The 16,340-nt window shown below is 39.5% G+C and overlaps 1 protein-coding gene across 7 annotated transcripts in view; it reads left to right on the top strand.

Moving 5' to 3' along the window:
* The window catches only part of TNFAIP8 (TNF alpha induced protein 8), a 144,519-nt gene extending 128,795 nt beyond the window's left edge, over nt 1–15,724 (top strand). For all 7 annotated transcript variants that reach the window (XM_086410739.1, XM_086410737.1, XM_086410738.1 and 4 more), the window contains one exon: nt 14,014–15,724. In XM_086410739.1, the coding sequence (XP_086266865.1) occupies nt 14,014–14,579 (566 nt within the window). In that variant the 3' untranslated portion in view covers nt 14,580–15,724. The remainder of the gene's footprint in view (nt 1–14,013) is intronic.
* Nucleotides 15,725–16,340: the final 616 nt, after the last annotated feature.

Genomic DNA, 16,340 nt, shown 5'->3' with positions numbered 1-16,340 from the left:
CTTTTCTGTTCTCTTTGAGGCCTAAATAGAATAAGCTCTATTGTGGAAATATTTTCTCTGGATTCTGTGTGCAAACTCACATCTAGTTTTGGGTGAAAAAAAATTTGAGGAGTTACATCTGTTCATATGCTTCCATAGTGGCTCAGATGGTAAAGAATCTGCCTGTAATGCGGGAGACCGGAGTTTGATCCCTGGGTCAGGAAGATCCTTCTGGAGAAGGGCATGGCAACCCACTCCAGTATTCTTGCCTGGAGAATCCCATGGACAGAGGAGCCTGGCGAGCTACAATCCATGGGGTTGCAAAGAGTCGGACACGACTGAGGGAGTAACACTCTCACTTTCACTTACATCTGTTCATAGGCTATTTACAGCATGCCTTAATGGCAAAAGAATGTCTGTTGAAAATTATAAAGTGTTAAGTTGTAGAAGTACACCTCAGAATAGGGATCTTCCAGCACTACCCTCCATCAGAACCATCCATCACAGTGCTTCCTCCAAATACAGCTGCTTAGACTGCAGTCCTGAGGATTCTGATTCAGTAAGTCCAACAATGCATTTCTAGAAAACTCCAGACCTTCTGATATTCATAACCCTTGCCAAAGAGATTGCTGCCCATTTCCTGCTGTATCTGTTCTTTCCCTACCAAAGCTTTCTCAGACACTGAGTACCACTGTAGTAAATTTTCCTGGCCTTGACAACAAATTATACATAGTTTGTGTTTAAGGTTTCTCTAAAGCGATGACCTAGTGGGGTGAGATGGTGGGGGGTGTGGCACAGGGTGAGAGGGAGGCTCAAGACAGAGGGGATATATATATATACTTATAGCTGATTCACATTGTTGTTCAACAGAAACCAATACAACATTGTAAAGCAATTATCCTTCAATTAAAAATAAAAAAGTCTCTCTAAAATCCATAGGACCCACATGCCTCCTTGGGTTTCTCACATATGGGTACACTGCTGGGCAGACTTTTTCATTCCTAACTCTCTTGTCAGAATTCTGTAGGTCAGCTCTGGAATGCAGTCACATTTTTGTTAAGGCAGAATCTTTTTTTTCTGCCTCTTGGTCAGTCTCTACTTGTGAAACTTTCCTCAAACCTAATTTCCTTCCATTCCAGCAAAATTATCGTTCCTTCTCTTTGCTACCATTGCTTTCAGGATTCTGCTGAGCTGTGTAACCATCTGCTTCCTGCCTCCACTCCACCTTAGACTTGAGTGTCTGGACAGAAAGGATAGGTTGTTTATCTCTGAATCTGCAGTATCTGATACATTATGAACACTCAGAAGTTTTGTTGAATGATTCACGTCTTTGGGTTAATGTCCTGTCATCTCTCCTCACTCCTATTTCACAAGTCATGATCACAAGACTCTTATCCCACACCAGCTGAATGTCAACAATACCTACCTACCTTAACAATAGGGATAACAACATTAATGACCATAGTAATAATAGTTCACATTAATTGATGTTATTTTTTAACACCTGGAGCTCCCCTGAGCACTTTGTATGGATTATTCCCATTTAATCATCATAAAACCCTCAGGTATCCTCATTTGCATGTGGGGAAAATAAGGCACAGAGAAGTTAGGTAACTAGCCCCAGAGACCCAGCACTCAATAGCCAAACTAGGCTTCTGACCCCTGAACCCCAGGCTCACAGTCACCACCTTGCTTGTCTTTTTGCCTGACTGCCTGTCCTGCCCTCCCCTATTTACAGGAGACAATTATGAATCCATTCCAGAGGAATAGCAAGAACTCAAGTTCATTTGTTAGCCAATAATTTTCACTCATCTTAGCCTACAAATTTGTTAATGGGTCATCTGTGTAGTTTGAAAAACCTGAGTAAGTAAAGTTAAAATGTTCCTTTACTCCACTAATCCTCAAGACCTTTAATATTATTAGTACATTTTTTTGCAACTCAAATGGGACCCTTGTCCCTCATATACGGCTATTTCCCAAACTTATTTAGCTAGAGGGAATTAGCCCTCACCCCTCGCTTAAGACTCTTAACTTCTTGAAGAATTGGGTTTTTGTTTTTAACATAATTCAGAATAAAAGCTGGCTGGTGCTCATGTGGGGTTCCCAAGAAATTTCTCAGGTCCTAAATATTTGGATAACCCTGACTTTTGACCCTTTCTTATTTAGTCTTGAGTGCCTTTAGTGCTTCAGTACTTAAGTAGTCTTTAGTGACCACTTACATTTACCTGCTGGAAGAGGCACAGCTTTGTTGTCAGAGCATAATTGCTAATAGTACCGTTTGCAGAGGGATCCCATTAGGATGATAAACTGCACAACTTCTCTAATCATAACCTCCCCCTGCCCCAGTTAAGTAAAGACCTCTGTTTCAACCTTGCTACCTTCCCACCACTCACTGAAGGACTCTTACTGCTATCACATGAATGGGAATAAAGATAACAGCCATGTGCCTCTGGCATCTCACCATTTTATGTCCTAGTCGTGCAAGGAATTACAGAATTTCATAAATTGGAATTACTCGGTTTAATCTCTCATCATTCAAAAATAGCATTAATAAGAATTACACACCTGTAAGACTTCTTAATGCCTCTTGATGAGGGTGAAAAAGGAGAGTGACAAAGCTGGCTTAAAACTCATCATTCAAAAAACGTAAGATCGTGGGATTTGGTCCCATCACTTCATAGCAAATAGAAGGGGGAAAAGTGGAAGCAGTGACAGATTTTATTTTTTTGGATTCAAAAATCACTGTGGACAGTGACTGCAACCATGAAATTAAAAGACGCTTGCTCTTTGGAAGGAAAGCTATGACAAACCTAGATAGCATATTAAAAAGCAGAGACATCACTTTGTCGATGACAAAAGTCTGTATAGTCAAAGCTATGGTTTTCCTGCTAATCATATACGGATGTGAGAGTTGGGATGTAAAGAAAGCTGAGCACTGAAGAACTGATGCTTTTGAATTGTGGTTCTGGAGAAAACTCTTCTGAGTCCCCTGGACAACAAGGAGATCAAACCAGTCAATCCTAAAGGAAATCAACCCTGAATACTTATTGGAAGAACTGATGCTAAAGCAGAAGCTCCAACACTTTGGCTACCTGATGTGAAGAACCAACTCATTGGAAAAGACCCTGATGCTGGGAAAGATTGAAGGCAAGAGGAGAAGGGGATGACAGAGGATGAAATGGTTAGATAGCATCACCAACTCAGTGGATATGAATTTGAGTAAACTCTGGGAGATAGTGAAGGAACGGAAGCCTGGCATGCTGCAATCCATGGGGTGGCAAAGAGTCAGACATGCCTTAGTGACTGAACAACAACAAAAACCTCTTTACCCTGCTCAGTATCTGTCTATTCATACATATGCTCATTTGTGCAGAGAAGACAGCAACTCTGAAAGGATACCAAAAGAATAGTTGTCTCTGGAAAGCAGTGGTCAGGGTCAGGACTGTGCAGTGAGTAGCAAAGTTGAAAGTGAGACTTCTCACTTTAAATATTTATATCATGGCTTTTGAGTAATGTAAGCATATTATTTTTTTTAATTTCATTTTAAAATGTTTTGAAACTACCTTGGGTTTTCCCTAGAAATACAGGCTATTTCAAACCCAGCTGGATTGATCTATTTTATTGAGTCCATTTCTTACCCCAGGGAGACCTCGTATCTTTTTTTATTTTTCTTTTATTTCATTTCACTTTATCAAATATTATTAGGTCTTCCTGTTCCCATACTTCAAGAGAAAGTTTTTTGTTGTTGTTGTTTTGTTTTGTTTTTATGCTTATATGGTATAGCAGAACTCTTAAGAGAATAGGTTGGAGTTAGACATCTGGGATCAAGTTCATCTCTTCCACTTACTGACTATACGAACTTAAGAAAGCAACTTAATTTCTCTGGGCCTCATTTACCATATCTGTAAATGGGGATAATAACCTCCCTCCTGAGATTGTTGTGAAGCTTCAGTAAGATAGTGCAGAATTAGGCAGTTCTGGGGATAATGTGGTATTAAGTTCAAAATACAGTGACTAGCCAGTGGGTTCTCGTGACTGTTAACCTCTCACTCTGAGTAGCCACAAAATCCATTTCTATTCCTGTAATCTCTGTTCTAATATTTACAAGACTGACATTCCATGGAATCCAACCATACATCTTCATACAGATATCATCAACTTTCTTCCAACCCTGGTATTAGTGGATCTAGACGCGTCAGGCATATCTTGTCAGAGTTTATGCTTCATAGAAAGCGATCAAGTCATCTTATGATTTATGGAGCAAATTAACTGGAAAAAAACAAAACAATAACAAAAAAACAGAGATGGAGTCTAATATGGAATTAATGGTATTGAAACTTAGGAAATTACATTTTCAATTTCAAAATCATCACAAAATTAAGCCACAGGCATCAAAAACATACAATTGAACCCAAAATCAAAATGAAAAGATTCCAGAATTAAAACAACAAAAACAGCTCAAGACCACAAAGGGGAAAAGCTTCACAGTATTTTCTTCAGGACGTAATTTCTCTTGTCCACAAATTTGGAAAAATAGAAGATATAAGGAGAAACGAGTAGAAAGAACACAGTGTGTGCAAATATTGGATTTGAATTCCTGCTTCTCTACCTCAAGTGTATTAAATAAGGAAGCAAAACTCAGTGTGCGTTTGTGATCTGTAGTCATGAGCCCAGAAGCACACTGCTGGAGTGTTCTCACTTTTAATGGTAAGGAACCCACCAGCCAATGCAGGAGATATAAGAGACCCAGGTTCAATTGCTGGGTTGGGAAGATCCCCCAGAAAAGGAAATGACAACCCACTCCAGTATTCTTGCCCGGAGAATCCTACAGACAGCGGAGCCTGGCAGGCTACAGTCCATCAGGTCGCAAAGAGTCAGACACGACCGAGTGACTTGGCACACACACACACAAATATAACTTAAGCCAGACTACCTTGAAAGGATGCCCCCTTAGTAGATGAGAAAACAGACCTGAAGAAAGTAAATTGGAGCCAAGTCGAAAACCCGGGACTCTTGACCTTGATCTTTTGTTTCCATCCATGCTGTTCTTACCTGCCTTTGCGTCTCTGGTTCTCTGGAAAGCTTTGGAAAGTCTGGGGGTGAAGCTGTGACTTTATGGGGTAATCTTGTCTGCTGTGGGTTTTCACTTCGGCTTTATATTTGGCCCATTTTGTTTACATTTTACCCACTATCACACAGCTTTGTGAGGATGTTGATACTGTTTGTCTTTTTTCCTCTCCTCATGATTTGATTCTGTTCTCCATGGGCCAGTTTTCCCTAGACAAAATATACTTGTGTTACCTATCAGAGTTCTGGTGGTACTGAAATCTACATGAAAAAAAAAAGAGAGAGAAAGAAATTCCCTGATAAAGAAAAATTTAATATATGTTAGTTTTTTTAATGTCATCATGGAAAAGATTCTATGACTCGTTATTCACTAAAGTATGTGAAGTCTCTATCTTCATACAGTCCATCAGGCATTTTGCATTTCTAAGCATTTTGTATTTCCATATTGAGTCCAGAAGGAGTTGATTGATTTTCACCAAATGTCATTCAGTACTAGAAAGCATCAGAAGGTATTTGAAGTTTAATTTGTTGACTTCTTTAAGCAAACCTGTGGAGAAAACTTCTGTGCCAGGTATTCTGTGAGATCCTCCTTCCTGGTCTGTGTCCGTTTATCTTTGCAGCAACTCCAAGATGTGGGGATCACTAATCCCATCTTGTAGAAAGAGAAATTGAGTCTCAGTAATATCCCTGTGCCTGTGTGCTCCATCGCTCAGTTGTGCCCAACACTTTGCAATCCCAGGGACTGTAGCCTGCCAGGTTCCTCTGTCCACAGGATTTTCCAGGCAAGAATATCGGTTGGAGTAGGTTGCCATTTCCTCCTCCAGGTGCTTCACTATCCAGGAATTGAACCCACGTCTCCTCTGTCTGCCTGTACTGGCAAGCAGGTTCTCTACCACTGAGCCACCTGGGAAGCCCGTGGTATCCCTAAGCACTATGGCTTCATGGAACCGAGAACTACAGAATATTGGACTTTTATTAGTACGCTCTTCCAGGACCCTGGAAAAATTAGTTGCCATAGGAAACGTGTATGAGTTCTCTCTAAACAATGATGTGTACTGCAGTTTTGTTTTTACTTCACATGGTTTTTAGGGAAAAATTCTATTCTGTGTTAAAGGGGATATTTTTAAGAAGATCAACTCGTGACTCATAAAAAATACAAAATGGACATGGCAAAGATACTGCTTAACTCATTCATTAATGAGGAATTAGTAAGCTCTGATGATCGTTTCAAAGCGATTGCTTCATGCCACACAGGCAGACAAGAAAATGAGGAAGCAATTGCACCTCGAGTAGACAGAATTTATCTGTGTCTCTGTGGCCAGGAGCCAACTGCAGTAGTACCAGACTTGCTTAAGAGCTGTGAATCAACTATGTGCAGAACAAGGAAAGGAATCTGCAAGGGGGTGCTTTACAACTTCCAGGACTCCATGAAAAGCCATCCAGTGATTTATTTTTTTTTCTTTTGCCCCCCTTTAAAGTCACTGTCTTCCCTGACATTTGTCTTCTTTAATATGTTGCCTTTTAAAATGAGCATGTGCTTTTCTAAAGGTGGAAGGAGACACAGAGTGAATGACTTAGCTTGTCCCTGTGATGAGGCACACCACTGGTTTTCAAGCACGTGGGGTCAGCAAAATGTATGCTCCCCCAAATTTGCATTCAACATCAGGTTAAGAACCTTAGATGTATTGATTTTCCCAAGAGTATGTTCTTTTGTGTTAGGGTCTCCATCTGTGTGACCTGAAGGTGATAAGGGATTAAGGTTCCTGGCACTTGTCTTTTATTTCTGGATAAGATGGCCTCTGCTTGCTGCCCTGGTCATTGCTTTTGGCCCTTCCAGAGTCAGCCCCTCTCACAGTCTGAATCTCTACTGGTTCTGCTGGCTGTGGCCCTCTCCCCATCCCTCACTCTCTTTTTCTTTCTTTCTTTTGTTGTTTCTTCTCTACCCTGTTGAATTTTCCACCCTGGCATGTTTGTGTGGAGGCTGGGCTCCACAATTCCTTTCTTTCCTCCTAGAGCGCTATCAAATCCTGATATAGGGGGTCAACTCTTAGCCATTTGACTTCTTGTGAAATGTTTACTGTTGGTTATGGCCACTTGTATATCCCCAAAGCAGTCTTTTTACTAAGCCCTATTTAGATTTGGAGTAATTCAAATGCAAGAGAGCTAAGGTTTTACACATTAGTTTAAAGAACTTCTGTTAACAGACCACAGCAGCCAGACATGCTGTCCAAATTGTTTTCTTTTCCATCCTTCCTAATACTGGGCCCACTGGATCAAATTTTAACTAGGCAAGAATTAGTAGTGACATATACATGCATCTGTAGTCACCATTTCAAAGTTCCAAGTATAAAAAATTTCATGGGTAAAGAAATTATGTGTTTGCAGGTGAGGTTATAAAGAAAGTGACTTGAGTACTTCACTGTATTAGCAGTGTCTTAATTGGGATAACGTTATGTGTATGTATGTGTGTGTTCAGTCACTTCAGTCATGTCTGAATCTTTGCGACCTTGTGGACCACAGCCCACCAGGCTCCTCAGTCCGTGGGATTCTCCAGGCAAGAATACTGGAGTGGGTTGCCATGCCCTCCTCCAGAGGATCTTTCCAACCCAGGGATTAAACCTGCATCTCTTGTGTCTCATGCATTGCAGATGGATTCTTTACCACTGAGCCACCTGGGAAGCCAATGTTATGGGTTTTGTTGTTGTTGTTCAGTCACTCAGTCATGTCCGACTTTTGGTGACCCCCATGGACTGTAGCATCCTAGGCTTCCCTGTCCTTCACCATCTCCCAGAGCTTGCTCAAACTCATGTCCATTGAATTGGTGATGCCATCCAACCATCCCATCTTCTATCATGTCCTTCTCCTCTTGCCTTCAATCTTTCCCAGCATCAGGGTTTTTTATAATGAGTTGGCTCTTTGCATCAGGTGGTCAAAGAATTGGCGCTTTAGCTTCAGAATCAGGCCTTCCAATGAATATTCAGGATTGATTTCCTTTAGGATTGACTGGTTTGATCTCTTTGCAGTCCAAGGGACTCTCGAGAGTCTTCTCCAACACCACAGTTCAAAAGCAACAATTCTTGGTGCTCAGCCTTCTTTATGGTCCAACTCTCACATACATACATGACTACTGGAAAAACCAAGTTTTGACTAGATGGACCTTTGTCGGCAAAGTAATGTCTCTGCTTTTTAATATGCTGTCTAGGTTTGTCATAGCTTTTCTTCCAAGGAGCAAGCATCTTTTAATTTCATGGCTGCAGTCACCATCTGCAGTGATTTTGGAGCCCAAGAAAATAAAGTCTGTCACTGTTTCCATTGTTTTCCCATCTATTTGCCATGAAGTGATGGGACTGGATGCCATGATCTTAGTTTTTTGAATGTTATGGGTAACTTTTGTTAATTTCAGAAAACTGTAGTTTTTCATTCATTAGTGTCATGAAAAGGTTTGTTTTTTTTCCCCCCTTCTGAGCACTTTTTTTTTCTTGTATAAAGGTGTCATTATAGTTTTGACACCATTATTTATCTCCAAATGTATAATTGTTGATACTAAAACCAGTATTCCCTAAAAATCAGTTTGTCTTACAACAAACATTGCCAAAATAGACTATTTGATTAAGCTAAGAAAGGAGATGTAAAGACATAGAGGAGAGGCAGTGAGATAAGCAGATGTCGAATAGCAGTCATACCTATTTCTGTAAACTATCTTAAATAGTTTTGATGTCATGGTAATCCTTTATATATATATATATAAAGCATAATTTCTCATTAGTCAACAACATACATGTGTATTCTCAAACACAAGTAAATCAGTACTTCCAACACTTTCTTCTTTGAGAACACTGACTTATGAGTGTTGCTTCCTGGGCCTACCTTGGTTATATGTTTCATCACAGACCCAGACACAGTGAAAGGTGGGTGTATGTTTAATCTTCCACTGTAGCTCAAGACAGAACCAGTGCACCCTGCTTTTACACTCAATATTTGTATTATTGTCCTTTGAGGTTTTCTCATTGTACATAATAAGTCTTCCCTCTTTATTCTTTTATGTTTACATTTTTTAAACATTATAGTTAATCTGCAAAGTTATATTAGCTTCACATGTACAGTAGAGTGATATATATTCAATTATATACTTTCAGATTATTTTCCATTATAGATCGTTATGAGACAGTGAAAATAGTTCTCTGTGCTATACAGTAGGTAGCACATATATATTAGGGGCTTCCCAGGTGGCACAGTGGTGAAGAATCCACCTGCCAATGCAGGAGATGCAGGAAACATGAGTTCGATCCCTGGGTTTGGAAGATCCCCCAGAGTAGAAAATAGCAACCCACTCCAGTATTCTTGCCATGAAAAATTCCATGGACAGACTAACCTGGCAGGCTGCAGTCCACAAGGTCACAAAAAGTCAGCCATGACTGAGTGACTGAGCCCATTCACACATGTATGTGTTTATCTCATACTCCTAATTTATTCTCTCCCTCATCCTCTCTGGTAGCCATAAGTTTATTTTCTATGATTGTGAGTCTATTTCTGTTTTGTAAATAAGTTCATTTATATAATTTTTTTAGACTCCACACATATGAATGATATCATATCACTTAGTATGATAATCTCTAGGTCCATCCATGTTGATGCAAATGGTAATATTTCTTTCTTTTTTATGGTCGAATAATATTCCATTGCATATATGTACCACATCTTCTTTATCCATTCATCTGTTAATGGATACTTAAGTTGCTAAATCTTGCTCTTCAGAAGAACTGGTTGATGACAATAAGAGAAACCACAGTCTGAGGTGCACTTCAAAAGAAGAAAACCACATATTTAACTAGGTAAAGAAGACGTCTATTTCTCTAGCTTTTACAACAAAGCACCCACATATGTATTTAGGGCTCTCAGTTTTCATGTCACCATGTGTTCATGGAGAAGTGTTTAAATATAGTGAAGAGAGAGGGGCAGTTAACTTCTGCTTCTGTCAGGAGTGTCAGATACCAGGTACCCTCATGGGCCTAGAGGGACGACACAGTGAATAATATATATAACTTCTGCTCTCAGAGTGCGTAGATTCTAGTAAAATAAGACAGACAATGAAAACGTAAGCAAATGATGAGGATTTCAGGAACAAGAAAGTATGATGGTTAGCAGAGAATTTAAGTGAAGCATTGTTTTCAGATTTACATAAAAACCCTGGCTGCTGTGTGGGAAGAGATTGGGTAGGGGCTTGGATTGGGGCTGTGGTCCATGGAGATAGAGGGAAGTGAATAGAATTTAGAGAATTGGAGGAAGGTAGAAAGAACTTGGCACTGGACTAGCTAAGGGAGGGGATGGTATGGTGAACAACTCTCAGTCTCTGACTTGAGCACATGGATAGAAGGGATGCTGTTAATTAAGATAGTAAAGAGTGGAGGAGTAGCAATCTGGGGACAGAAAGGAATCAAGGATTCAGTTTTGGACATGGTACATTTGAGATGCCTGCACAATAGCCAAGGAAAAGAAAAACCTTGAGTGTGTTTGCAAAATGAGTCTGGAAAGGAGGTCAGGGCTGAGTTGCAACGGTAGGAATCATTGGCCTGTGGGTGATATCTGAAGCCATGGAAGGGGATGAGATCACTCAGGGACGAGGATTGTGAAGCAGAAAAATGTGGTCCAGGACTAGCTGTGAGATACACCAGACATTTCATCAATCTAGTGGAGGATGTAGCACTGACAAACAAGCCTAAGCAGGAGTGGCTAAAGGCAGTTAATTTGCAAGGAAAAAAAGCAATCATATTTCATGATCACAGACCACACAATCCTGGCCAGCAACTCTCAGCCACAACTCCCAGCTGGCCCTGAAGAGGCCTTCACTAATGGAAAGAAATGTACTGCATGTATGTCTTCCCCACGGAGCAGGGAGCAACAGCTTCATCCTCATTTTCAAAGATGACTGTATTGGATATAATCCAGAGGGTAAAATGCAAGTGTGAAGCTGCTGCTGTATTTCTGGAGCAGGGTTTGAAGTTCCTCTGAAACGAATGTGAAACCTCAGAGATCAACTTCTCTGTCCTGGTTCAGATTTGGTTCTCAGTAAATGAGGAACGATCTTGCTTCATGGGCAGCAGCCTTTCTCTTGCAAGAAGTTAAATGTGCTACACCAGAGAGTTATTATTGTCTTTATTTGCAATTAAATGGGACATTTAGGTTTAATTTTTAAAAGTAGCCTACTAGAGGTACAAACTTGCAAGTCCAGCCTTAGAAAGAGGAGCACAGGAGAGTCTTTTGAACTCTCTTTCTGGTTTGGGTTATTTCAGAATGTACTGTATTGCCATTTCATAGGCATTGCAGTAAATTCCTGATGGGATGTTTGTAGACTGTGCCACATTCTAATCAATTAAAAACAGAATAACCTTTAAAATTTATATAAAATAAATTGCTGAAATCCTAATTAGTTACTGTGTATCTGAAAATTTGGGAGTATCCCTTCTTATATAGTGTATGGGCTTCCCTGGTAACTCAGACAGTAAAGAATCTGCCTGTAATGCAGGAGATCCAGATTTGATTCCTGGGTCAGGAAGATCCCCTGGAGAAGGGAATGGCAACCTATTCCAGTATTCTTGCCTGGAGAATCCCATGGACAAAGGAGCCTGGCAGGGTACAGTCATGGGGTCGCAAAGAGAAACAGAATAGCCTTTCAACTTTATATAAAATAAATTCCTGAAATCCTAGTGTGTCTGAAAATTTGGGGATATCCCTTCCTATATAAATCAGGTTTATCATTTGTAGAGGTCTGTGTCTTAAGTTCAGTCATGGAAGATGGTCCCTGGTCTTATTAATTTGATAATACTAACTACATGAATGAACTACGTTCATTTTGACATAAATTCTTTAGTGTGAGACCATGCACTCTTGCAAACCATTGAAAAGTAGGAATAAATAGTGAACTACTACTTAAATGAGCAAAGTATTAAAAAGCCTGAAAACTTTCAACAAGTTGGCTATTTCTCATGCTTTTTCACTTTCCATTTCTTTCTCAAAATCTATTTCAGTTCTTCTGCAGTTTCAGTTCATGTTTCACAAGTTTAAATATCGACATTTGTGAAAGGACCATCTCTAGTTCAATCAAGATGTTCTTTCAGGGTGTATGGACATGTAAAGTTCTGAGTGACATCCTGGTAATTAGGTAATTCACAGCTACTTGCACTGTATACCATGAGCTACTTTGGCCCTGATTTCAAATCTGACATGGCAGTTCCACATTGAGGGAGTTACTTTCTTATAGACCTTCCCAGCCTGGTCTTGGAAGTAGCTACCTTTTTGTTTTCTAATGTTGCTAACATGTTCAAGCTAGAAATAATTTCCTAATTATTTCTAATAACATCATTGATGCCCTGACTCATTCCTGCATATCTGTATTTTTAAGCTTTTCATCTTTCATTGCTGAGTGACTGCTTTCCAACACTCAGGCACCTCGGAGAAGAGGGAGGGAGCACAGTGGTCATGAAGCAGCATGCACAAAGTGGGGACAATTCTGGAGAGGAGAAAAACTAAACTTGGTTTGGGGAATAAACATTTATTGAGCATATTCACTGACTGGCTATAAATAGGGAGCATCACAGTGTCTTATTAATACTTAATACATACAACTCTGCTTGTATGTTTAATCTCTGTCCAGTTAAGTTATGATAATTCCAGAAGTGAACTCTAAGGATCTGCTTTCTCAAAATGTGTTCTTCATGTGGCACATTTCATTAGCTCATACTGAAGGATTATTTCCTCAAATCATATAAAAATGTAAAGGGCACAGTGGCCATTCATTAGATATAGCAAGTGACAATGAGTTCTCCAGAGAATATTTCTTTCCAACACTCCTCTCTGGAGAGTTGACACTCAGTGTGGTTAGGATGATCAAACTGGTAGGTGCTGACCAGTGGCTCAGGCAATTTGACTTTTTGCAGATTTTGGACTACAGAACAAGGTTTTCTTTTTGATTAGCTTCCAAATCAAATTTATCAATTTATTCAGTATCTTAGCTCTGTCACTTTTTTCCTTTTCCTTTTAAATGGATTTTGTTAAATTGTTCTCGATTACTGTTGCTTGGAGAACAATTGTGGAGTTGACTTTATATTCCTTATGTGATTCTTATAAAATTTAAACTAGGGAAAAATTGCATAAAAACTTACTCCTTGTGAAACATACTATCTTTATGATCAGAGCCCTTTAACTTCTTTTTTTAAAATTTTAACTTTTAAAAAATATTATTGGAGTATAGTTTATTGACAGCATTGTATTAGTTTCTGGTGTACAGCAAAGTGATTGAGTTATACATATACATATATTAATTCTTTTTCAGATTTTTTTCCTGTATGGATTATTATAGAATATTGAGTAGGGTTCCCTGTGCTAGGGTACTTGGTGTGTAAGTCCTTAATTATCTACTTTATATATAGTAATGTGTGTATGATAATCCAAAGTTCCTTATTTATCCTTCTCCCACCCCCTTCTCCTAGAGCCCTTTAACTTCTAAATGAAGTATTGGCTATAAAGAAGAAGGTATAAATAAAATACTTGAATTGCCAAAAAACCTTCAAGATTATGCATGTCCGACTCTGTGCAACCCCGTGGATGGCAGCCCACCAGGCTCCCCCGTCCCTGGGATTCTCCAGGCAAGAACACTGGAGTGGGTTGCCATTTCTTTCTCCAATGATGCATGCAAGTGAAAAGTGAAAGTGAAGTCGCTCAGTCGTGTCTCACTCTTAGCGACCCCATGGAGTGCAGCCTAGCCACCCATTAATTTCACCAGTGAGAAGAACCTAATTTTGCCCCCCAAATGTAGGAAAATTATTTTAGTTCCTTTCTGAACCAAGAGCTAATGTACACCATAGAGTAAGAACATCAGAAGGAAAATACTTCTCCAGATGAGATTTTTAATTTGCTCCTCTCTCTGATCTTTACTGAATTTTTATCTCTCCCCTCCCCTTTTGTTTTCAGTGGCTACAGATGTCTTTAATTCCAAAAACCTGGCCGTTCAGGCACAAAAGAAGATCTTGGGCAAAATGGCATCCAAGTCCATCGCAACCACCCTCATCGACGACACAAGCAGTGAAGTGCTAGATGAGCTCTACAGGGTGACCAAGGAGTACACCCAGAACAAAAAGGAGGCAGAGAAAATCATCAAGAACCTCATCAAGACCGTCATCAAGCTGGCCATCCTTTACAGGAATAACCAGTTTAACCAAGACGAGCTGGCACTGATGGAGAAATTTAAGAAGAAAGTTCATCAGCTTGCTATGACGGTGGTCAGTTTCCACCAGGTGGACTTCACCTTTGACCGGAACGTGCTGTCCAAGCTGTTGAATGAGTGCAGAGAGATGCTGCACCAGATCATCCAGCGTCACCTCACCACCAAGTCACATGGACGTGTTAACAACGTCTTTGATCACTTCTCAGATTGTGATTTCTTGGCGGCCTTGTATAATCCCTTTGGAAATTATAAACCCCACTTACAGAAACTGTGTGATGGTATCAACAAAATGTTGGATGAAGAGAACATATGAGCATGTGAGTTGAAGTTGTGACTGCTCATGATTTATTTGAAGACGGAGCTCTGCTGATTTATGAAGGAAAAAACAAGAATGCTTTAAAAGATTACACATATTTCAGAAAGACTGCCCAATTCAGTTGTCAGACATTAATGGTAATGTTTTATGAGGCTTGTTTTATTTGAAGAAAAATGTATTGCCAAATATTCTGGTTAAAAGCTTCCCAACAGTTAACAGATCCTGGGAAAGATGTATGGTTGCATGATGCAAATACAGAGTTATTTAGAGAAAGATACGTGTGGCTCCAAACCTCAAGACATCTTTTTTTAGGGCAGTTGTGTTGGTGGCACATTGGATATTTCTAACGTGTACAGAGTTGTGTATTTTGGTTCACCTTTATTCCTTACTATGTACGTGTACCTCTTTTAAAAAGCCAAGAACCCTCTCTTACTGTCATTTCTCCTTTGAAACAACTCCATTTTCAGGTTTACCTTTTGTTAAAGATTCTCTTGTTAAAGACTTTCTAATTGACATTCAAAAATTCCATCTTAATTAAGAATTAAGACATTCAAGTATTAAGACAGTCAAATTGAACCCTCAGAAAAATAGAAAACTGCTTCTCTGAAATCACTATTCTAGAAATAAATTGTATTTGACATTATGAATAATTTAGTCTAATGTAAGACTATGCTTCCGGAATTGAGTCCTGTTTCTTAGTAGCAACAGTAATACTTCCTCAAACATGAAAATTCCCCAAAATGACATGCCATTTGCCTTGAAATGCTTGCTGAGGGCTTAACTTGTATGTCATCTTGAAAATGTGCTGATGGAATCTCCATTTTTCATATCTAGTTTAAATGTAAGAAAAAAAGAAAATGTAGATCATTCCTGATATTGGGTCTATAAAAAGTAAGTGCTTTTAAGAATGATAAAACAATCTATACTTTAGTGATGAGCCCATCAGAATAATTTAATTTAGGAGGAGGAGAGGCAGAAGGGAAGAACGAATCTTGCTACAAGAACATGAGAATGAATGCATTTCAATGTTTAGTAAGGTTTGATAGGTAAATAAAGTGTTACTTTTTTATTTAACTGATAAGATTTTGCTGTTTTGTTATTTGCTGTTTTGATGAGTAAACCAAAGAATATTTGCATTCCAAGCAGTTTGTGTGTTGTTTATATATAATTTTATATGTATGAATGATAAAGTAAGCATTTGCTTATTTTGTGAAAAAGAAACCTGCTGGCTAACTCTATCTCCTAGGAAATAACAGACTTGGTCACCAGCACTAAATATTTGCATTGTCACTATGTCTGTGATTTAGTGTTCTCCTTTGCCTTGAATTTGCCTTCCTCCCAGAATATTTATGTTAAAATAATAGCTTACCAGCAAAGGTCCTACAACTAAAATTTGCTATAGGCTAAAGGAGATCAGCCCTGGGATTTCTTTGGAAGGAATGATGCTAAAGCTGAAACTCCAGTACTTTGGCCACCTCATGCGAAGAGTTGACTCATTGGAAAAGACTCTGATGCTGGGAGGGATTGGGGGCAGGAGGAGAAGGGGACGACAGAGGATGAGATGGCTGGATGGCATCACTGACTCGATGGACACGAGTCTGAGTGAACTCCAGGAGTTGGTGATGGACAGGGAGGCCTGGCGTGCTGCGATTCATGGGGTCGCAAAGAGTCGGACACGACTGAGCGACTGATCTGATCTGATCTGAAAGAAAGTGGTAGCTTTCTCTGGGACCCTCATGTGCTTATCTGAGTCAAGCA

Source organism: Bos grunniens, chromosome 7 (assembly GCF_055505025.1).
Source record: "Bos grunniens cultivar Pamir isolate PY7600 chromosome 7, Bosgru_T2T1.0, whole genome shotgun sequence".
Lineage (NCBI taxonomy): Eukaryota > Metazoa > Chordata > Mammalia > Artiodactyla > Bovidae > Bos > Bos grunniens.
Note: the sequence above shows the minus strand (reverse complement) of the source record. Positions and strands in the feature narration are given on the sequence as shown.